Source organism: Polypterus senegalus, chromosome 3, assembly GCF_016835505.1.
Source record: "Polypterus senegalus isolate Bchr_013 chromosome 3, ASM1683550v1, whole genome shotgun sequence".
Taxonomy (NCBI): Eukaryota; Metazoa; Chordata; class Cladistia; order Polypteriformes; family Polypteridae; genus Polypterus; species Polypterus senegalus.
Window position 1 is genome coordinate 285,448,873 of NC_053156.1, and position 25,255 is coordinate 285,474,127.

Sequence of the window (25,255 nt, forward strand, 5' to 3'; positions counted from 1 at the left end):
CAAATATATTTGAGCAATTACAGCTGAAGCTAAGATGTCTTGAAATAGTGAAATCTAAATATTTCTGGATCAAGCAAGTGTCAAATATCTGAAATGGGAGGTAATTCCAAAACAAATTAGCTTCAAGGTCATCGTGCTGTTTTACACTTAGATTTGGCTTTGTTATGATGACATTGTTTTAGGTTCAGTTATGTATGTTTATTGCATATTTAGTATAATGTGAGCAATGTTCTGGCTGAAAGAATATTGTGAACTTGAGTCTGGGTGCTCAGTTTTAATATTTGTTACTAAGAGGTGATGTAACTCAAATATAATGTGTACAGAAGCCAGTAAATATTGTAATTTTTAATATTCATCAGTTGCTTTTTTGCTTACATTGATAAATGAACGTTTAATTAGATGCTTTGGATTAATGTTTTAATTACTTTTTCATAATTAGTACACTGGAGTTGTCAATGTAGAGATGTTTCACAATGGAATACTGTATGCATGGAAGGCTATTCTTCAAAGCCAAGTAGTAACAGTGAACCTTAGCCAGGATGAAGGTGCATTTTATTTTTCTCATTAAAAAAGGTTAATTTATAAGTTTTATTTTATTATATATATATATATATATATATATGTATATATATATATATATATATATATATATATATATATGTATATATATATATATATATATATATATATATGTATATATATATATATATATATATATATATATATATATATATATATATATATATATATATATATATATATATATATATACACAAAAAGTAACAGATGCTGCAGATGGGCTAGCATCCCAGCCAGGATGGGTGTGGGTCTCCTACCTGATTGGTGAGGCTTGTATGTTTGAGCAGCCTGGAGTAATTTGAATCTTTACTGGGATAGATGATGTTCCATTATCTGGGCAGGAGGCCTTCATGGATGGATGGTGTGGATGGAGGCACACCCTGGCCAGGGTAGTTTCTGCTTCCATTCCAGGTCAGTAGGACTTAGTGGAAGGGTGGAGGAGTCTGTCTCTCAATGCAGTGTGCTACCCCGAAGTCCCAAGTGGATACATCCCTCTTTAGGGCCATCCCATGTGTGCATCTATGGGACTGCTTGGGAGTTGTAGTACCTGATGGGCATCTCTGCTATAATATTGACTGCTGTAAGGATGTTCCGTCTGTAGAATAGGTATGTCCTTCCTGAGTAGCTCTCCATGGCGGCTGCCAAAAATCATAGCAGGGCTGCCAATCGGGACTACGATTCTTGGGCAGCCCTACAAGTGCACACGTGGGAGTCCCTACAGATGGATGTCACCACCTGGTGCTAGGGGCACACAGCCCAGAGAGGTAGTCTCCCTGTATCCTTCCCTTAAGTCCTCCTGACCGGAAAGTGAAGCAGCAACCATCCTGGGCGGAATGTGCCGCACCATTCAGCCATGAAGGCTTTCCAGTTAGTAAAGGGAATACAATCTATCCCAGCAGGGATTCCAGTCGCTCCAGGCTACTTATCCATACAGGCCTCCTGGCTGGTTCATCTGTCTCATATGTTAAAATATAAAGCTAATATATTAATATAGATATAAATAAATTAGTATGACATTTTCATTTTATTCATTGAACAGATTACCTGTCATTTGTAAAGAAAATCACTGTGAACATGTTGGTTAGACTCGCATACAGTACAAGCCTCTGATCTGATGTACCAGTCTTATTACAGTGGTATCATTTCTTCTAACTCTCAAATAATGTAAATAATGTAAATTAAATTTACTCAATGTTTTACAACATGCTTCCTCAGTTTATATGTTAAGATGTTTATGTAGTGTTTTTTGTGAGACTGATTTATTTAATAAAATAAAATTTAAAACGTTCTCCAAGACTTTTATTTTGTTTAACATACACATTCCACTGCTAATGTCAATAATGTCTTGGACAGAACTGTTCAGTGCTGGTGTCCAGTTGTTGGCAAGGGCAAGAGAGTTTATAAGGTAGATTTAGCTTTTGTGTGTAAAACTAGAGAATTCTGTGTGGCATAAAATTCACAGTTTATATTTAACTACAGTTTATCTGTTGAATGAATCTTTATTTCAGTTGAACTCAACTTGTGGGGGTTATGAATGCAATAAGATGTATCTTTTGTTATATTCTCCCATGTCCTGTTTCAGAGCTTTGTGAAAATCAACTGTCAAAAGTTTTAGTAGATAGCTGTACATTTGCACAAAGTGTCAATGTGGCCTGATGGACCACGCTTAAAATGGTCCTTTATATGCCAGAAGATCAACAATGCCATCTGCATTTTTTGTGTTTTGTTAGCTTCAAGCTTCTTTTATATTAACTTCTTGATGAGGACTTGAGTTTAAGATTCATAAAACAGACGTCACTGAGGGCAATATTTCTTAAAGAATTCAATGCTGATTCATAGTAGAAATTCTAGGTGTAAACATTAATAATATGGACAGGTTTGTGTCTCTTGTGCTGTGCTTGTTTGTTTGTTGATTAATGATAGTCAATGAATTGGAGATGTTACATTCAGAACAAGTATTGTATTCAAATTTTCATTTAAAATTGCTAAAGACCTAACAGGTGTTGAACTGAATAATATCTGGCAATCTACAATTAAGTTAATTTCTTATTCGCACACTATTGAAGTGCTTCACAAGTATAACATGATCGTGCTAATGTTTCTTTTGGCCTCAGTAAACATCTCTCAAATAGGGAGATTTTTCAGACAGAGCCATGGTTTATTTATTTGTGCAAATTTGTGGCTTAATCAATGAGATTAATGAGAGTGATCATCTTTTGAAAACAGTAAAAAAAAAAGTGCATTATATTATTTTTAGTTTCAAATTAATTGTCTGAATATTATGACTGAATTGAAAGTGGTGGTTGTTTACAGTACTGACTTGATTTTTAATCTTCATTTAATAGCACGTGCTTGTTCAACAAATACACCAATCAAAAGCTATTAAAGCTACTGAGAGGTGAAGGGATGGGAGAAATTATCAAGGGATGTGATACACTAGGCAGCAAATGAACAGTCAGTTCTTGAAGGTGATGTGGTAGAAACAGCAAAAGAGGGCAAGCGTAAGGATCTGAGAAACTCTGACAAGGGCTACGTTGGGATGGATAGATGACTGGGACAGAGAATCTGCCTTCACTCTCTTCTTAACCTCTCTTCCACACTCCCCATTACTCTGTACTGTTGATCCCAAGTATTTAAACTCATCCACCTTCACCAACTCTACTCCGTCATCCTCACCATTCCACTGACCTCCCTCTCATTCACACACATGTATTCTGTCTTGGTGGTCCTGCTGACCTTCATTCCTCTCCTCTCATATCTCCACCTCTCCAGGTCCTCTCCTCATCCTGCTCCCTACTATCACTACAGACCGCAATGTCATCAGCAAACATCATAGTCCATGAGGACTCCTGTCTAATCTCGTCTGTCAACCTGTCCATCACCATTGCAAATAAGAAGGGTTTAATTAATGAATGTTGTAACTGATTGGTGTAAAAGATGGTTTTTCACAAATTTCATTTTGTTATCTTACGTGAGCTTTATATTATGGACAGCTATCCTTTATTCTTTTCTTCTATTTACCTTGACCTTGAAATTTAAACAATTGTGAAATTCACCCTGGTGGGATGGGCTGAAGGTGTATCATTTTATGTTAGTGAAGCAAAAAATAAAAGAACAGAATATGGGATTAAAATTGACATCTAGAATTGGTATGGAGGCTATAGTGCTGAAATCGTATTAAATGTGATATTGAAATTAAAAACAGAGCCACCTTTCCATAGTTAATTACAGTGTGTTTTTGTAGTATTCTCTAGATTCACAGTTTCGATTGGTTTTTCAATAACTTTGTTATGGTTTAAAATGATGACTGCAGTTTCATTTTCTATTAGAGCTACTGAACACTTGGCTGTTTGGTCATTACGATATTATACATGTGGTAAAAGTGAAAGAAAACTTTTAAGCCTATTTTGTACCTTGTTTATTCAGAGTTGATAAAGTTAGGAAAGGCAGCAAAAATAAACTGAATTAGGAATTAAAAATGTTACTATGGAATAAATGTTCAATAATTTGAATTTGCAGTAAGTACAAACAAACACATTGGATGTGTGCATAATCACAGAACTGTTGAGACAAAGGAATTTTTTGTTTTATTTCAACTTCACTGGCATGAGTGGTGGGCAGTACTTAAATAGCCATATAATTATATAAAATTAACCAGGCCATAAGTTTGAGAAAATATAAGATAACAAATACATACTGTATGAAAATGTCAGAAGTAAATTGAACTATAATCTTGCACAGATTCAAAAGGAAAAATAAAATAATTATGGGAAATGGTTTCAGATATTTGGAACAAATTTTTACCTATAATTTAAAGGATAATTTTAAACTGCATGTTTAATATACATTTCTAAGAAATCAAAAAGCATGCTCACATATCTGTAAAGGAACAATTATTTACTATAGTGTGTTTATATCTGACAAAATGCATATGTAAATCAGTGTCCCCAATATGCAAGTTGTCCCCATACAGTGGTCGATTCTGAGTGATTGTGCGTGTATTCCATTGTCCTAGCTTTACATAAATACCTGAACATGTCCTCATAAGTCGGTAAAAAGTCAATTTGTCCATGAATTTTATTTAGGGAATTTAAAATGCTCAGCATACCTAGAATAAAGCTTTAATATATGTAATTTAACAGGCTAGACCTAGCAGTCTTCAGAATGTGCTGTCCCCACAAATCATGATCCAGTCATGTGTCCTCATTATGTAGACTTTACAAGTATGTGTGTGTGTGTGTGTGTGTGTGTGTGTGTGTGTGTGTGTGTGTGTGTCTGTGTGTGTGTGTGTGTGTGTGTGTGTGTGTGTGTGTGTGTGTGTGTGTGTGTGTGTGTGTGTGTGTGTGTGTGTGTGTGTGTGTGTGTGTGTGTGTGTGTGTGTGTGTGTGTGTGTGTCTGTATGTGTGTGTGTGTGTCTGTGTGTGTGTGTGTGTGTGTGTGTGTGTGTGTGTGTGTGTGTGTGTGTGTGTGTGTGTGTGTGTGTGTGTGTGTGTGTGTGTGTGTGTGTGTGTGTGTGTGTGTGTGTGTGTGTGTGTGTGTGTGTGTGTGTGTGTGTGTGTGTGTGTGTCTGTATGTGTGTGTGTCTGTATGTGTGTGTGTGTTCATTCTAAGTCTTCACCATCCAGCATGTGCCCTGGTAGAGCAAACAATCTGTCAGCTGTCTTCTTCTTTGACAGCATCTGTAAATCCCGGGTTAAATTAAACAATTTCTATGGCAGTTACTCTGGGACATAGGTCACACCGTTTTTGAAGGATATGGAGATAAGTATTGAGACAAAGTGGACCAAAAGCAATAAGCTCAGAGCCTGTAAAAAGGCAAACTTGATTCGATATCCTTGAAAAAGAGTTTAATTTCTTTCTGAAGTTATCATTCTATACAGATACATAGATGGATGTTCAATGGGGTGTGAACGTGGCCCGGGCACAGACAGGCAGACATGTTGTTTTCCACCACCACACGTTTATTTACAATTATATACAATGTTCACAAGTGCACACAAACCCCAAAGTCCTGGCCAACCCACAATGCCTTCTCCTTCGGGCTGCCTTCTCTCTCTCTTCTCCTGCCTTGTCCTGCTTCCACCCAACTCCAGCCTCGACTGACGGAAGACGGCCCCTTTTATATCATCCCGGATGAGCTCCAGGTGTGTCCCGGCATTCCTCCAAGGACACGCCCCAGTGTGGCGGAAATGCTGGCTGCTCTCCCAGAAGCTCTCCGGGTGTCCCTTTTCTTCTTCCCCCCAGCACTTCCTGGTGTGGCGGAAGTGCTGAGGTCCAGGGTCCCCAAGGCATTGGGGCACCCCTGGCGGTGACCACGGGTCCCTACAGGGTTGGGCTTCCAAGCCCTCTACCCGTGGTCCCCAAAGCAACCAGGAAGGCAGCCCCCACGTGATCCAGCGTGGGCATTGACCCTCTTCCGGTCCCTCAAGGCAGGGGATATCTCGGAAAACCGCTTGCTGTAAATGTTTGTATGTTTGCTAAGATGTAGTCATTCCGGAGCTCAACACAATGCAATTTTCTAATGAATATAATCACATTAAGACTTGAAAATCAGTTTTGAGTTTCGACAAACAAACACAGCTAAAATCAATGTTTCTTGATGTTTTGAACAATGTAGAATCAGAATCTGAGCTTAACTCAATTTTGACCCCATCACCAAACTTTCATTTACAGTGGACCCTTGACTTACGAACTCAATTCGTTCGCGAGGGCTGGTTGTAACTCAAGTTGGTTGTAAGTCAAGACTATTTTTCCCATAAGAAATAATGGAAATACCCATAATGCGCTCCGAACCTCCCACAGCAACACTTATTTAACCTTTTCATAATAAAAAAGGGTTGTATAATGTGCGTAATTTACCAAAACACCAATAATTGTTCTAATGTACTAACCAAAAAGTTATAAAAAGTGCCTATTCTACCAGAAACAACAATTTCATACTGTACTCACCATTTAATTTGACATCTTTGGGCTGCAGGAAGGGAGGACGAGGAGAATGAAACGGAAGGTGGTTATTGTTTAGAAGGAGCCTCCTTATGCAAATCTTTTCTTTGTAAAATTGTCGAGATGGTGGACTTCGACATGCTTTACATGTTAGTGAGATGAGTCATGAACACCACTCTCATATTTCCGCACAATTTCCTTCTTCGTTTCGACTGTGATCGCTGTTTCTCAAGTTAATAATGACAGTAGTCGAGCACTCAGTTCAGAGCTGGCCGTGTTGTGAACTGCTGTAATAATTCACTCCAAAGCAAGCCGGTGCCGACTCAGCCTGATGACATCATCATGTGCCGCGCCAGCCTGCTAGCTAACATCCCTTAACAATCGCTTTCTTTACCTTCGTTACCTTCGTTACCTTCTCTTCCTTCCTTAGAAATTATGCGTCTTGCTTGCCATGGTCTTAGTGAATTATACTGTATATATAGATAAATCACTGCACTGTTTGAAATTACGTCCACAAACACATGTATCTGGGCTCCGACTGACGCTTACGAACGCTCTCGGCTGTTTGTTTACAATCGCACAAGCGGATACACGTGACCGCATTAGGGTCGTAACGCAAGATGTTGGTCGTAAACCAAAACAAAAATTTGGGTCGTAAATCAAGTTGTTCGCATGTCAGGCCGGTCGTACGTCAAGGGTTGACTGTATATGGAAGTAATATGAATCTGATTAGGACATGGCACAGTTATTCCCATTGCCATATGGTTGTAGCCGATTGATTTTCAGCAAAAGAAGATTAAGAGGTGACCTGATTTAAGTGTTTAAAATTATGAAGGGAATTAGTCCAGTGGATTGAGATGGTTATTGTATTTTAAAATGAGCTCATCAAGAACACGGGGACACAGTTGGAAACTCGTGAAGGGTACATTTCACACAAACATTAGGAAGTTTTTCTTGACACTGTGAACCACAGACGCCTGGAATACGTGACCAAGTAGTGCGGTAGACAGAAGGACTTGAGGGATTTTCAAAACTCGAGTTGATGTTATTGTGGAAAAATTAAGTGGACAGGACTGGCGAGCTCTGTTGGGCTGAATGGCCCGTTCTTGTCCCAATTGTTTTAATATTCCAAATGTTCTGAAACACCCACTTCAATCGATTTTCCCCACAATTCAGATCTTTGAACTGAAATGCTCCATGCTGTGAGTCCACAGCAACTCACCAAGGCGTTTTCAAGGGTTTTCATTTTTTTTTTTTGTCTCCATCCCCGACTTACGATTTTTCAATCATCATTTCACGGAGCTCCTTGAAGTGTTCTTTCGAATTCATCGAGTATTTTAGATCACCATACTGATTCACGCAAGTCATCCCTTCCACATACAGGTGGATTTGCACTGCAAGCAGATGGAACCCCAGAATGGTGGTCTACATGGAACTAACGATGGGACTTCTCAAACGAATTGGCTTTGTCACGTGTGCCATAGTAAGGAGGATAAATACTTATGCAATCAGTTATTTTGGGCCTTAAATTTGTAATTAATTTAAACCACTGTGCAGAGATCTGTTTCACAAGCTTAATTCACTGTGATTCAATGTTGTGTAACAATAAAATGAGAAAACTTCCAACGGGGCGACTACTTGTTCTAGACACTGGATGTGGGTGTTAATACGAGTGAGTCCTGTGTCACAAACGTGTCCCAAACACTGACACTGCTTTAAATTAACACCATCTCCTTATTTACTGATTACCAAGGGTTCATTCAACACAAAAGATTTCACCGTGCACAGTATGCTGCGTTCTTTACTGATAGGACTAATCCAGTCTTTCAATACACGTTGGAGAATGACAATATATTAAATTAATTAGACTTTTTCCAGTAGAGTTGCTTAGCACGCTGAAGCAGATTAGCACACCGTGTTTTCTGTGTGTTTTCTGCGTTATCTGCTGACTTTGCCCTTGACTTTGCTCCGCACTCCTTAAGGTTTCACCTCGGCAGTTGTTGTATTTAGCACATTTTATTTAGATGTTATAAATGTCGAGTCCATTCTGGTACAAACTTACTCCAATGGAGAGCTAGAAGGCAGATTTTAAATAACGAAAGGCAGAGGGTCGATATAAAATATGAAAAACAAACCAAATTTGTGAGAAGCCCAGTATTACCTTTGGACAGACGCAATGGTTCTTACCCATTCCTATCTTTTCCTGTGATATTCTCTTCAATTGTTGCCACACTCATTACAGCTTCATCTTCTGGACTTCGATGAAAGAGAAACAAGTCAATGCAGCCATAATGCCCACCGTTCTGATCTTCTGATACCATTTATGGTTTAGGAGTTTCTGATAGCAGAGGTTTATGAACCTCTCTATTGTTAACGTTAAAGTATGCATGCTTAAGTAAATGAATCATACTTGGTTATCTGTGTTTTTATAAAGTTCAAGTGTATTGTTGTGTACTCAGCACAATGAAATTCTTAGATGTTTCTGACAGACTAATGACAGTAGCAGCTGCAGACAGTGAACACGGCACCATACGCTAAGTAAAACATCTGAAGATCTACAGTACTGTGCAAAACGTCTTAGGCACTTTTAGATGGTCCACAAAAATATTTGTCTTAAACAAAGAGCTTTCATTTTGACAAACAAGAGGAGACCATTCAGTCTGTGAAGCTTGTTTGTTTAGCTCATAAGATCTCATCCAGACACAGCACTCTTTAGATACTGTCAAGGTTTCTTCTTCAGCTACATATCTCAGTAGTTTGTGTCCAATTTCCATCTTTACATAAAGATGTGCTTCCTGGCTTCAGTCTCCTGAATTTCCATTGGTGACCTGTGATTGACCGTTAAGCTGAAACAATCCTGCTGGATGCACTTTATCAAAGCCTTTGAGAATTTTAAATACCTGGATGAGGTGCTTGAGACTAAACAGGTCTCGTTCTCTGAGTCGGTCACAGTAGGACACGTCCTTACGTCCTGGGGTGCTCTTGGTTGCTCTCCTCTGCACAGCTTCAGGTGCTGCTATGTCTTTCTTGTACTGTGGTGACCAGAACTGCACATAATACTCCAGATGTGGTGCGTTATAAAGACTAATATAATATCCCTTGATTTACATTCAACTGTCTTTACGGTATTGCCTAACATTTTATTTTCCTTCTGCACTTTCTTAGATGATGAAAATGCTGTGTCAACATAAACCCCTAAATCCTTTTCAGAGGTTGTTGATCCTGTATGATCGTGTGTCCCATCTTTCATTAGTACTGATGCTCCTTTTTGCCCACATGTAGCACTTTGCACTTTTCTACAGTAAACTGCATTTTCCAGGTGCTTGCCCAGTTTTGAAGGTTGTCCACGTCGTTCTGAATCATTTTTGCTGTCTCCTCAGTGCTTGTCATTGCTCCAAATTTCACAAGTTTGCTCACTATACCTGGAGTAAGTGACCAAGTATTGTGGTAGACAGTAGGACTTTAGGAGGCTTCAAAACTGGACTTTATGTTATTTTAAAAGAATTAAGTGGATAGGACTGGTGAGTTTTTTGGGCTGAATGGCCTGTTCTCATCCAGATTGTTCTAATTTTGTAAAACAATTGAGTTTCTCAAGAAAGAAAAGTTATGTCTGCCTGTTTTAATACACTTGTTCTGTTTTAAGGTCAACATTTAGACTATCATTAATTATTGCCCTTAGATATCTGTATTGCTCTCAAATTATCACTGTTGCCCCTTTAATTAAGGTTGAGACAGTGGAAGGAAGGGAGCATCCACAATCTACAGTCATGTCCTTAGCTGTAAAAAGTAATAATCACACCATTAACTAAATTCATTAACAACAAGTCCATGGGTGTACTCCTTATCTTGTAGAAGATTCGCAATGAGAAAGTCCTCTGTAAATTTCAAGATATGTCTGTCTTTAGGTGAACTCCTGCCGTCATTTGTGTATAAGGGAAAGAGAAGAGGAGGCAGACAGCAGCCCTGAGGAGTCCCCACGAATGTATTAATGGCATCAGAACAATAGCTATTAACACTCACTCTTTGTGTTCTGTTAGTTAAAAAGTCCTGAATTCCCCCACACCGAGCTAGCGTCCAAACAGAATTGATCCATCAGTTTATCAACTAAAATGTGGGCCTGGATTGTATTACAAGCTGACAAGTGATCAATAAACAGCAACAGAGATATTCACCAGACTGAGTCCAAAACAGAACTGATTACATGTGGCAAAGATGGAGGCTTCAAAGGCCTGTAGAAGAAGTGTCGCCATCAATGGGGCCGGAACCGGAAGTGACATCGCCCGGTCTGGACGTGACATTGTCAAAGGCCCCAGACCTCGAAGTGCCATCGTCTGGACCGGACATGACATCGTCAAATGCCACCAAACCGGAAGTGCCGTCGTCTGGACCGGAAGAGACATCATCAAAGTGGCCAGAACCAGAAGTGACATCTTCAGAGGTACAGGAACCTTGCAGGATTTCCCGGGAAAGCTCTGCAGGGAACTGAGAAAGGCAGTCAGTGCACCCATCTGCCCCCTGGTCGGATGTTTTATTACAATTACTCGGGCCCTTCAGCTGCCTCCTACTTGCATGTGTGTGACACTACGTCGTTGTCTCTTAATTAACCCATCAAAGGACTTCATGATATGAGAAACCAAGACCACCATCCTGAAGTCAAATCTCAGAAGGAAGCGCACAGGAAATATCCGCACAGAAAAAAGCGCACAGTCATATAAGCACACGGTAGAAAGCGCACACGGAAAAAAACACACGTGGAAGAATACGCATACGGTAAAGTGCGCACGCAGAAAAAAGCACATGGCGGCGGCATATAACTATTACAAATATAAAATATACACCACCTATACTGCTAGATGTTTTTTATTATAATAAAATATAAATGATTAACACACCCTAATTAACAATATTATTGTAAACTAGATAGCCGACACCCGCCGTAAAAATAGGAACGGAAAACGGTGCCTTGCCTTCATCAACCGTTTGTGTCAAGAAATAACCCACTGATAGGAACAGGCAGTTGCTGGATAGAGATGACGTTGTACAAAAACCCATCGACAGAGAAGATATCGTTGTTCATTTTATAACAAAGGCTTCAGAAACAACCATTGTAGTATAACGAAAATAGCAAGGTCTATGGGAAGCCGCAGGCAGTGTGGGGAATGGTTTGGAAGAGGACGAATAGGAATTGAGAAATGCCGTGTCGGATGTGTGTGGGTGGGACCGGTTTTGAAGTGGAAGCAGGACGAGCCAGAAGAGAAATATATATATAAGAGATTAGCTATTCTCCTCAAGTAAGACAATTTGTCCTCAGTTTCATTATATTTTTCTACAGAGCTGGCAACAAGCGTGTAAAGTTGTCTGTATTTCCTTTTGGTAGGCTCCAGTCTGTTAGCTAGGGCAGGGGTCCTCAATCCCAGTCCTGGAGAGCCGCAGTGGCTGCAGGTTTTTGTTCTGACCTGGTTGCTTAATTAGAAAGCAATTCTTGCCAATAAAGCACTAACAAGCTATGAAATTAAATGAACTCTGCTATGTCAGGTCATTCTCATATCCTAGATTTTCTTTTCCTTTCTATCATGCAAATGATTTGAAGGCTAAAATGGACGAGTAATTCTCAGTCCTTCACTTTTTTCTCTTCATTTTTCTTCCAAGTATTTAATTAAACCCAATAGTGCAGATAAATACACACAGGTGTAAATGTAAATAAGCTAAATGGAGAAATGCTGCTCTCTCTTGTCATTTGCATGTTATTGATAATAAGGAGCAATTAAAATAGCTGTTTAAGACAAAATTAAGCAATAAGGGCTCAAAATCACTAAAGTGAAGCAGAAGTGTTACTTTAGCAATAAGTGCTTTTTATTAAGTAACTGGGTTGGAGCAAAAACCTGCAGCCACTGCGGCTCTCCAGGACCGGGATTGAGGACCCCTGAGCCAGGGCGTTCACTAAAGTGAGTTTATGGCATGCTAAATCCCTCTGCAATCCGTCAAAAAGCACTTCTGATAAGATGTCCCCAATGACATTGTGAGAAGTAGCATTCATAGCTGCCATGGCTTGTCGCATTTGACTTCTGGCGATTGTGAGGGATTGCCCGCCGTGAATCCAAGCCAACACCCCCAAACCACCAGATGGAGCCATCCCTGCAACATGAAAGGGCCCCGAATTCCAGCAGGGCATCATGGAACTTGGAGTTTTTCACCACAGCCTTGCTGGATACCATGGGGACCACTGGAGGACGCTGCAGGGAGGCCCAGGGACTTATACTTTCCTTATAGCCCGGAAGTAATTCACGATTGCGGAAATAGAAGGAATGATATACTTCCAGGCTGAAGAAAAAGAGAATTACCCGACCCGGAAGTGTTGGATAATCACATGGACTGAGGGCTCAAACACTTCCGGGTCAAGGAGTATAAAGGACTGTGGGAAATCCCAGACGGACGAGCTGAGTTGGGAGGCAGGGTGGCTAAGCGTCTGGGAGACTGGAGGATTTGTTTATAGTGTATTGTTTATTGGAGTATTTGGGAGTGGAGGGTGCTTTGTGCACTTATTATTATAATAAATATTCATCTTTTGGACTTTTACCTGGTGTCTGACGTGTGGTCTGAGGGTACAAGGGTGCGAGGAAACCCTAAAACTGTCACACGATATTTGCTTCTGCTTTCTGGGGACAGGAGTCATGACAATAACCGGGTGGCTCTTGTACAATGTCTCTGTTCTTCGTTTTCATTAAGGAATGGCACTTTGTTGACCGATTTTCACGGCACCTCCAAGTATCTATTCCATTTGTTGTGTGAAAACGCAGATATTCAAATCCCTTGTAACCGAGAATTTGCTTGCCTTTCTGACTGGTCGAAAACTCTATTTTGCTTATTCAAAAAAAAAAATGTCAATTTGCCTTGCTCGAAAGTTAGGAAAGATTAAAGAAAACTTAAACAAATTAAAACATACAAGCACATAAATAGGTTTAATGAACAATTATACAATTTAATTTATTGCGATGTATAATATAAAATTTTTTTCTTCTTCGCATATATGCCTTTACTTTTCATGCATTTTTCCATTTGTGCATTTATCCACATGCAGTTTTTCCCGTGTGCGCATTTTTCCGTGTGCGGTTTTAATTTCCCGTGCATTTATATGACTGTGAGCTTTTTCTCTGTGCGGATATTTCCTGTGCGCTTCTTTCTGGTCACCCTGAAGTCAGTTGCTGCTTTTGGGTGGACGTTTTGCTATTGGAACAACTGAGCACCTGCTGTAAATCCAAATAGATCTCAAATAAAGAGCAGCGTATCGGAGGGAGCTGCTTATACCACTGCTCTTTTTGATGTCGGTTTGTTGAAGAACTCATTTTGATTAAAGAAGGGCTGACTCCTGAGTCTGTTCTTCTGCTCACTAATTTCTGAAACAAGATCCTGTGTCTTGAACCTGAAAGGGAATTCGTTGAGTTTGTGATCCAAGTGATGCTATTTCAACATGATTTTTGCATTTAGTGTGAATGCCAGCCATCATCTTCAAACCATTCCACAATAAACGCACAGTTCATTCTCTGTTCTGTCTTCATACTTCAGCTTTGCCCATTTAATGTAATATGTCACCTCCTTCTGTAGTTCTTTCTGTTCAATTCATATTCCATGTTGAAATCTTTTGATTATCAGTTCTCTTATATCTCTCATGGCATGCCGTTAGGGTATATTTTGAGTGATTTAATGAAGATTATTGTGCCCTCGCAGAACTTTATGTACCCGCCTACAGTGTTCATGAGTGTCAGCACACGAGCCAATCAGTGCATTCAAAACACACACTAGGACACCCACCGTGTTAGATTTATTAACATCTTTAAGCTGGTGGTGAGTGTGAGTGTGCACAGTGACCTGATTTAAACGTTAAACCTGCTGCTTTCAAGTTCCTTGCTCCTCTGATCAACAAGGAAGAAGCTTAGAAAATGGACAAATGGGTTGATATAAGTAAAGCTATGAAGGGGCATTCATTTGTGTTTGTTCTTCTTTTGCAGTATTTGGAGAGGCGCTTCAATCGACTCACCCGAATAATTGGAACCAGCATGTATATTGGACAGACAGTAAGTCCTCAAGTTATTTCTAAATCGATAGAATACCTTCAATCAGATATTAGTAGACTGCCAATCAAAAGACTTCATTTGCAGTAAATGATATCTGTCAGCATTTGTCTTAAGCGCCACCTAACCAGAATCTTTTGCTGTGCAAACGCTAATCAGTATATTATTGTGGGGTGAGTGGGACTCACCAAGTGGTTATGGACTGGCCTACTGTCACATACCCTTAGCTTAACACACATATCCACAGACCCTGTCCGCTTAAGCACTCATTATGAGTGATGCCTGCACAGCCCATTTCTGCCTCACTGCTCCACACACAGACTTGTTACACTTGGCTTGAGCGGAGGAGATGTGTGTCCCCAGATGTCCCCTAGACCGGGTGTCGCTAAATCCAGTCCTGGAGGACCACCCTGGCTGCAGGTTTTCATTCTAACCCTTTTTTTTTAATGACTGCCCTGTTTGTGCTGCTAATTAACTTCTTGTGAATTCATTTTAATTGACTTCTCTTTTAAGGTTTGTTCCCCTGAATTTCTTCATTCTTTTCCTTAAATGGCACCCAAACAGAAAAGAAATGTGAAGTGAGGGAGCCAACGGAAGACCAATTAAATCAGGGCCAGAAACTCCACCCAGTTGTTTAATGAGGTGCCGATTCTTGTCGTTAATTAAACTCGTTCTTTAATTCTGCGGCTTGTTGCTGCTCTCATTGTGATTTAGCAGACATTTCTGAAACGGTTGATTTTCTCTTTTCTAAGAGCTCTGTTTAAATGTTTGGGGGACCTGAGCAGACTGACATTCCTGAGTTATTCTATCTATTCTGTCAACTTTCTTGAAAGACCGAGCAAAAAAAGAAGAAAAATCTCAGGTTGCAAACGTACGTGAACTGCTGCATTTGAAGACGTTTTAATGTGGTTCAGTGATGCTCGTTCAAGAAACACTCCTATTAATGCGGCAATCATTCAAGAAAATGTGAGGTTTGTAAACTCTCTTGGGACTAGACTACTAGACAGAACGCCGAAGTGCGATATCTCCGCGTCATTAACGCGCCGGCTCACAGCTATGCTGCGTCTCTCTGCCAAAGCAAACAGAAAAGATATCGATGGGTGATGCAAGGCAAATTGTAAATGCAGGTAACAGGATTACTTGATCACTGATCTGGCCACGACCCTGCCTGACTGTTGTGTCTGTGTATAGCAGAGTGGAAGTTCACGCTACAACAAATAAGTGTGCCGTTACTGTTTCAAGCTGAATAAAGCTGGTTTTCCTAAAGTACTGAGACTAAGCCTTGGGTTTTGGGTGCAAAACTTATAGTGAACCCCGATCTTTTATGATTTGCTTCTGTGTCGCTTCACTGCAGCACTATGAGCCTCCTATTGCCCTGCCCCAGCAACTGACAAACAATCTTCCACAGACGCTGCAATTGCACTTCGGGACGCACTTCAGCATGTCGTTCCTGTTACGTGGGGAGTGGGGTCTCAAATGAGTTAAAAAACCTCACAATATGAAGAAGAAAAGGATGTTTCGGCTTCTGATTGATAACTGTGCTGCCCACAACATTCTTCCGCATTTAAATATTGTTCACATTGAATTCCTCCCACCCAGTTGCACAGCAGTGCTTCAGCCATTGGATTTGGGCGTCATTCGCACCCTGAAAGTGTATTATGGCAAAAATTCTCATCAGCATAACTTGTAGGCAGGTGGAGATTAAAATTAACGAGAAAGAAGCTATTGAAATGATTGGAAATGCCTGAGCACAAGTTAAAGAAAGCACTATAGTAACAAATACAGAATCTCATTACAACAAAATTTTCATTACAACAAAATATTTTTTAAGTCCCTGGGAGTTTGTTGTAATGGAATTTTACCTGTACTATAATTAATTGTATATTTAGAATGATGATAATTCATATGACAAAGTACACAGAGCATGATAGCACATTTTAAGATGCATAGTAAAAATAAGTTCAGCATCGTTACCGCCACTCCATGAAAAATGACGAGGTGTAGCAGTTTCTTGGTTTGTTGATGCTGAGTTGCAAACATTTCTCAAAGATCTCCACTTGACTTCTGTCCAGTGTCTCACCCCTTATTAATATGCCCCGTAACTGCAGAATCATCAGAAATTTTTTCTTAGTAACATAACCTGCTGTCAGGGAACAAACAATTTGAGGAGTCATCAGGAATAGCTGTGAGACTGACAAGAGTCCAAAAAATGTAACCGGCACTTTAGGGGTGCAAAAACAGAAATAAGGGGTGATAAGCACCTAAAAGGCCAACAGGTCTTCTGTAACAAAAAGACTTTATCAAGCTGGCCAGGATCAGGGCCGTCCTTCATATAAAGAGCCTAGCTCTTAAATGTGACCACACCTTCTGGCGACATCTCAATTTATATGGCTCAAACAGAAGGGGCGGGGCTTCTTGGAACATTGTGGGAGTATCTCAGTTGACCTCACTGGGTGTCTTTTTGGCAGGAGGAGGCTAAATGAAATGATACTGTTTTTGACAGCTCCAACTCTCACCCCAGAGTGGTATCACAAGCATCAGCAGAGTCTGAAAGGTGATCCTCAGGTACCCATGCATGACACTAATGTCAAATTTATGATCAGAGTGAAGGGATAGGATGTCAGGACTTTTTCTTGTGAGTGCTTACACTGTCCTTGAGCCTCACAAACTGTAGTATGCCTGGCAGAAATTCCATTAATCAAGGACGCCGCCAGCTCATCCACCCTGGAGTGTTCCTGAGCTTATCACTTAGCAGCCCCCCTCTTAGTTGGAGGGTAGGAATGAGTAATTTAAGTGTAATCTGGAGCAGAATGCACAGACCATATGGCATTGAGGGTTAACCTTCCTATATTTACAACTGCTCCCATTTCTGTTGCTGTTTTCACTTACCTCTTCTAGTTCCTAATTGTGTTTGGTTTTCTTGCAGGTCTTGTATACTGGCATGGTGATCTACGCACCGGCACTGGCTCTAAACCTAGGTAGGTTAAATAAAACTGTTGCTAACCACTGAGTCATGTGAGAGATAAACAGGAAGGCACTGCTGGTACGAAATCCACAGGGCACAAGGCGCTTCAGTTCTTGGTAGGAAGCTTGTGGCTTGGTGGGTGACAGGAAGTAGTGAGTCAATATTTAATCCTATGCTTCAAGTTTCTCTTTAGTACCATGTAATGTTATAATGTTAACTCATATGCTAAACATTAGATAGATAGATTAGATTAGATAAGAACTTCATTTATCCCGAGGGAAATTCTTTTGTCATATACATGTTCAGTGCAACAAGAGGAATAAAGATAAGGTAATAAAGAGTTAAAAAGTTCATTATTAATAATGCAAACAGAATAACGAAATAATTCTAAACAAAATATCAAATAACTATAACTAATAGTTTGTATTATAACTATATAACTAATTTGTGCAAAGCAATAAACAACTATAACAAAAACTATAACAAATATAATAAAATTACAGATTATTAGTGCAAGTGGTAATGAAAAGTGGCTAGTGTTTATGCTATAAAAAAATGAGATAGCAGCATGTGATGATGAGAAGGATCACCTCCAGAATGAGGAAGAATTATACAGTCTTATTGCCACAGGTAGAAAAGATTTCCTGTGGCGTTCGGTTCTATACGTCTTTTGCTGTGTGTGTGCTCCGATGACCCATCAAGGAGGCATGCATGGGGTGAGAGGGGTTGTCCATGATACCGAGAAGCTTTTTCAGCATTCTCCTCTCAGACACCTCCGCCAGGTTCTCCAGTCTGACACCCAAGACAGAACCAGCCTTCTTAATCAGTTTGTTCAGCCTGTTGGCCTCAGCTGTCTTCAGCCCACTGCCCCAACACACAGCTGCAAAAAACACCACACTCTCTACCACAGAGTGATAGAACATAGTCAGCATCTTCCTACAGACATTGAAAGACCTGAGCCTCCTCAATAGGTAAAGTCGGCTCTGCCCTTTCTTGAAAACCATGTTGGTGTACTTGGACCAGTCCAGTTTGCTGCCAATGTGTACCCACAGGTACCTGTAGTCCTCAACCACCTCAACATCAGTTCCTCTGATGGTGACAGGGGCGGGAAAAGGAGCCTGTTTTCTAAAGTCCACAACCAGTTCCTTTGTCTTTGTGATGTTTATCTGTAAAATATTTAGCTCACACCAGTCCACAAAGCTGTCCACCACCCTCCTGTCCTTCCCTGATACAGGCCACAATGGCAGTCATCAGAGAATTTCTGCAGATGACATGACTGAGACCTGTACCGGAAGTCAGACGTATAGAGGGTGAAGAGGAAGGGTGATAGGACAGTTCCCTGCGGCGCCCCCGTGCTGCTCAGGATGCTGTCAGAGCAGCAGCTCTTCAGCTGGACATGCTGTGGTTGATTGGTTAAATAGTCCTTGCTTCACTTTTCCTGTCAATGTGAAGGGACTCAAAGAAAAGTCCCAAAGATGAACTACATGTGGGTAAATCAGTTAACATCACTTCAGTTTCTTGCCATGTGTCCACAGCACAAATGAGATTCTTACTTAGGGTGGTACGGTGGAATGGGGGGACCAGCAGGATGTGGGTTTCATTATTGAAGTTCCTCTTGGAGTGAATGTTATGAGGTCTGCTCCTGGCTTGATTGAGGGTCCTGTCCACAATATGAGAAGAGTATCCTCTATCCATGAAGAAACTCCTCAATCTGAGTGCTTCATAACAGAAGTCACCCTCATAATTGCAGAGGCGGAAGGGTCTAAGGTGTAGTGTGCAGGAAATGGAAGGAGCTGTAAGAGAAGGTAACTGTGTGAATCAGTTGGCTTCTAATAGTAAGAGGGTTTAACTCCTGGAAAGCAGAGAGAGAAAGACTGACATCGAAAAATGGCACACTTGTGGTGGAATTGTCAACTGTAACCTTGAGAGACTGGTGGAAACTAGTAAAATCATGAATGAATTCCTGCAGCTGGCTTCTGGAGCACGAGGCGGCACCGACACAATCATTTATATATCTATAAGGTTTCTAAACTCTTTTGGGACTCCCCCCAATGGGGCGACATGGCGAAGAGAGAACCAAAGAGCGATCGCTGCGTCTGTAGAAGACAACTTATTAATTGCCGGGGCAACTGCAGGCTCCCAGTGCTGCAGCGGCTCGCAGAAAAAGCAAATCTGAGTCGAACGCTTTCGATCTATAAGTGCCTGTCGTTGATGGGTGATGCAAGGAACATTATAAATGTAGGGAACAGGATTACTTGGCCACGACCCTGCCTGACTGCTGTGTCTGTGTACCGGAGAGCGGTAGATCATGCTGCAGTAAATAACCATGCTGTTCCTGTTTCAAGTTGAATAAAGCTGGTTTTGCTAAAGTACTGAGCCTCAGCTTCATGTTTTGGGATGCAAGACAGGGACTCACAATATCTTATGTATAGGTCTGGTACAGAAACTAAGTAGGTAGGAAGAAAAGAAATGGTGTTCCACCTAGCCAGTGAAGATGTTCACATGGCTAGATGGCATTCTGGCACTAATTACCACACCACTGACCTGGTGAGAAAAAAGAAAGCATTGTGGGTAAGAATCAGTTCTGCCAGTCTGGTGAGGATTTTGGTGGGAGAACTCAAATCAAATCAAATTACATTTAATTTGTCACATACAAATTATAAATACAGCACAATATGTACTGAAATGCTAAGTTGCTCATTTCCAATGACTGTGCCTTTAAGGAGAACAACAAAAGGACAATAACACCTGACTTTATAAATATCAAAAAACATTGACAGAATTTTAAATATGTGATAGTAATAATAACTAAATAAATGAATGCATGAATAACTCTTTGAGGGCTAATTATTTTATTTCTGTTTTGGCCCAAGGCTGAATACGGTGGTAACCTTGGTTAAATGTCCGCTTTGGAATAAGTCCAATTTGGTATACGTCCTGCTTGGATGCAAAAAAATTTGCTTAGTATACGACCTTTGTTTGGAATACGACTCGAGTGCTAGAACACCGTGCGCTACCCTTGTTTACCTCTCTCGAGACAAAGTCACGACTGCCCACAAGCGCCAGTACGCCAGTTGCTAGCATTCAGTGAACATGTGAATTTGCACGTGATTTTGTGTTTTTTCACGTAAATTTGAATTGATTGTTGAAAAGTATGAAGGTGGCATGCGTATCCGGGACATGGCTGCTGCATACCGTATGCCGAGAACGAGGGTATCTACGATTGTGAAAAACAAAGACGTTATTAAAAAGTAAATCTAATTGCTTTTGTATATATGTATTTTAGTATTTAGCAGTGTTTAAATTATTTTATACAACCCCATCAATGTATAATATGCCAATAATAATAGGATTTTTTTCATGGGAATGGATTAATCATTTTTCCTTTATTTCTTATGGTAAAAATTTGTTTGGTATAAATCAAAGGATCTGAAACTGATTAAGGACGTATACCGAGGTACCACTGTATTTTTTTCCAAATAAACTGGTTTTCTGGAAAGCACACAAAGCAATGGTTTCACACATCATTCAACATAAAATATTAAGTTATAACAATTGTAACTGTGTATAATGTTCCATGAGACTCTACACTATGTGAATTCACATACCTATTACATAGCATAGTCCTGCAAGGTATGGCAGCACTGAGAGTAGCCAATGGCGTTCAATGCCACATTATACTGCTTGCAGTATGGGTTACACTGGTGCTGCTGTTTCAAGCATCTGTTGCTGCGTACTGTGAGTGCTGTTAGTGGCAGCCGCATGTAGGCAGCTGGTGGTGACTGGTGAGAAGTGGCTGCAGATGAACAGCTGTCTTGGTGCAGCCAGCTGCAGCCAAGCAGATGTTTTCTTTGTGTAGCTGGTGGTGACGACTACAGTGGCCACAGTATGCAGCAACAGACATCTGAAACAGTGGCACTAGTGTAACACATACTGCAAGAGACATAAAGCTAGCAAAGAGATAACATGACAGCAGGTATGGTTGACATTTTCCATTGATTACTGCCCTCTACCCTTGAATGGCGACTAATGTCAACATCTGGCTCTACCCTAAGTGTCAACACACTGCAAGTCGACACCTTGCCTTAATGTAAGAGAGTTAACAATAGAGCATTACGTACTGTACTTCTAGACATATTCCTCATTCAAGATGCAGATGGACTGTGGACAGGAGCCGCTTCTCAGTCTCTCTGAATTGGACTTTATGCAGCAGCCGTGTTTACCTGACCGCAGCACAGAAAACATGCTGTTGTTGGGATGGCTGCAATCATTGAAAGTTTTCTTTGCCCTGGTCCGACATCGCCTGGTGTAGATTTCCTTAAAGTTAGATGTGTTCAGTGGACCACACCATTCTCTGCAGAGCCTTGCGGTCCTGCTGTTCTCAAAGCAGGCAGTGATAATTCCTGTCAGGATCCTTGCTTTAGATTAACACTATTAGTTGCTCGGATTTGTATTCAAGAATAAAGGCAGATGGTGTGGCATAGCGGTTAAGACTTTGGATTTTAAAATGTGAACTTGTGGGTTCAAATCCCACTACTGACACCATGTGATCATGAGAAAGTCACTTTGTCAGTTGGTGCTCCAATTGGAAAAGCAAAAGAAATAGAACCAAGTGTTGTATGTCACCTTGGGTAAAGGCATCAGTCCAGTAAAAAATGTGAAGTTTTGAAAGAAATTAAAACAAGACTAGAAAGAGATATCTCAAAATATACCAGGCTTTTCAAAATAAATTCTCGATTTTCACCTCAGTTGTATCTCACGTCTTATTTATGTCCTAAGGAATTTTGGGTGAAAGATCTGTGACAAAGTTGATTCCTATGAAACATAAATGGGAATCACTTTTAAGTCTCATGAGCCATCAAATATCAGCCTATAAGAAGCACTGTGCTACAGAAGTAAATGTGGTTGTGGTCGTTGTTATTCCTTTGCCAATATGAGTGAATGCTCTTGACCTCTAAACCCCTATGGTTCGCACACAAGGTTTTTAAGGGCACCTGTAACAGGACAGTCTGTTCTTATTTATCACGGCGACAGAGAGTGGTGATGTGCTCGATGTTCAGATATGTGAGTAACAATTTCACTGTACTCTGTACACCTGACAATACTACTACTGCTACTAGAAGTGGTCCTTGTTTTGTGGGTTGCCCAGAGTTTGGCAGGCAGACATTTATTGCAGCTGTTTAGGTTGACATTGTTATTTTGCTTTTGTTTCTATGTTACATCGGAAAGAAACTTAAAAATGCATCTGACATTTCACTCCTTGTTATGTTTTATAGTTACTGGTTTGGACCTCTGGGGAGTTTTGGTGGCAACAGGAGTAGTGTGCACCATCTACTGCACTGTGGTGAGTTGGCTAGATATTTTGTAACTTCAAGCTTTCATTTTAATAAATACAAATATTAGCAATCCATGGAAAGCAACCGAGGAATGGACTAGCAGTAAGACAACAGTGGCGGTTGGTGGCCTTTAAAAGAGTCACCAATGGTACTTCATCTACGCTAACTGTGAGTATGGGCGCCCCTCAGGGCTGTGTGCTTAGTCCACCCCTGAGTGCAGAGTCACACACAGCTCCTCTACCATCGTCAAGTTCGTTGATCATGTAGTCATCATTGGCATCTTCACCGATGAGATGGCCTATAGAGAGGAGCTGAGAACCCTGCAGAAATGTACTAAAGTATCAATGATTCCGATCCTGACCTTTTAATTTAAACATCGATGATACACATTTTCAATAATTTGCAAATTTATTACAAATTATCCTTAAAAGACATTTGACGGTGAGAGCATGATCATTAAATTAAACATGTCATGCTGTGTTAAAGGAAGCTGTTTTTCCTTCTGCGCTTTTCATCATCCTGCATTCACACTGGCAGTGGTGCAGTCCACCAGCCAAAGCAGTGGGACTGTGTATGTGAGGCAATGGCGAAAAGAAAGCAAAGCGTTGTTTGGAGTTATTTTACTCCACTGAACAATAATGAAGCAAAATGTGATATGTGTCAGAAGACCATATGTAATTGTGGGCAACACCACAAACCTCGTAAAACATATGCAAGTCAGTCACGTTGCAGAAAACAAGGAGTTACAGCAGAGGCAGTCATAAGAGAGCACAGACACTCGGGATAAAACACCCAACATGGTTGCCAAAGGGTTGGGGTCTGCTCTTAACACTAGAATTACCAGAGCCTACGAAAAAACTTGTAGATCCATCCCACCTTAAATCGCTTCGCTCCTCTCCATCAACGTCTTTTGTCCTGTAAATGTGTCGATAAGCAGCAAGCAGCCTACTATCACATCCCCCCCACCGCCACACAGTTTTCTCAGCTCAAGTCTATTTACCTGCATGTCAGTTGTTTAGAGTTGTATAGAGTGAGAAGTCAAGCAAAATGACACCTTTTATAAATACTATATCGTTATTTGGAACACTTGAATTTCACGTGTGTTCCTATGTACACACATCGTTAAAAAAGAAACGTTTTTCATGTTTTAGTAATAATTGACAAAATGCAGACATGAAGTGTATAATGTGTGAAGCCTGAAGTCCAAAAATCAAATAAACATTTTCACAAAAAGTAAATATAACACAACAAGTGCGCTTCTATTCAAGAATATAACTGCAGAAAAGGAACCCGCGTTAGGGTGCGACATTGACACGCATTTGCTGCGACAGCTTTGGTGGTGATACGGTATCAGCTGCTGACTGGTAATCAGAACTTCATGGGTTTGATCCGGGCCGTTTTGTCCATTTTGAGATGTGAGCTGCTTATGTTCTTACTATTTTAGAATAAAAACATACATTTGCTTCCAGTCTGTAGCAGCCGGTGTAATTTACTATACTTGTAAAGGTGAGCTTTGATTTTTTTTGACTGAGAGCTGGGGAGTTTGGAGGCCAAGTCACCTTGAACTCTTTGTCATGCTCATCAAACCATTCCTGAACAATTTTTGCCGTGTGGTAGGGTGCATTATTCTGCTGAAAGAAGCCACAGCCAACATGGAATATCATTGCCATGAAGGGGTATATGTGATCTGCAGCCCCCTTTAGATAGGTGGTACATGTCAAAGTAATATCCACATGAATGCTAGGAATTAAGGATTCTCAGCTGAACATTTCCCAGTGTATCACACTACCTCCGAAGGCTAGCCTTCTTCCTAGGGTGCAACCTGCTACCATGTCTTCAACAGGTAAACAACACACACACCTGGTCATCCTCATGATCTTAAAGAAAACGTGATTAAACAGACCAGGTCACCTTCTCTCATTGCTCAGTTTTCCATTTCTGGCGTTCATGTGACAATTGTAGGTGCTATCATTGGTGGACAAGGGTCAACATGGACACTCTAATTGATACGTCCCCCAGGCAGGTATGAAAATGAGAACGGTGTTTCAAGAAATGAGCCTTAGCAACTGAGAAAAGCTGCAACCCTGCAACAAAATGCAAAATGTGTGTAGTAAGTAGCATACTGCCATCTAGTGGCTATGAATAAAAGTAAATAGCAAAATAAGAAATGTATAGTAGGCATTAAGGCCATTTGTTTATCCTTCCATCCATCCATTTTACAAACCCACTTATCCAGAGCAGGTTTATGGGGAAGCTGGAGGTTATCTCAGCAAGAAGTCAATGCAAGGCAGGAAAAAAGCTGGGACAGGGCACCTGTCCATTACAGGGTGAACAAACACACACACACACAAATACACACACCC

At 40.6% G+C, this 25,255-nt stretch overlaps 1 protein-coding gene across 1 annotated transcript in view; it reads left to right on the forward strand.

Moving 5' to 3' along the window:
• The window catches only part of slc5a8l (solute carrier family 5 member 8, like), a 95,705-nt gene that overhangs the window by 15,642 nt on the left and 54,808 nt on the right, over positions 1 to 25,255 (forward strand). The window contains exons 2-4 of the mRNA XM_039749347.1: positions 14,529 to 14,594; positions 17,518 to 17,569; positions 22,833 to 22,900. Of these exons, the coding sequence (XP_039605281.1) occupies positions 14,529 to 14,594; positions 17,518 to 17,569; positions 22,833 to 22,900 (186 nt within the window). The remainder of the gene's footprint in view (positions 1 to 14,528; positions 14,595 to 17,517; positions 17,570 to 22,832; positions 22,901 to 25,255) is intronic.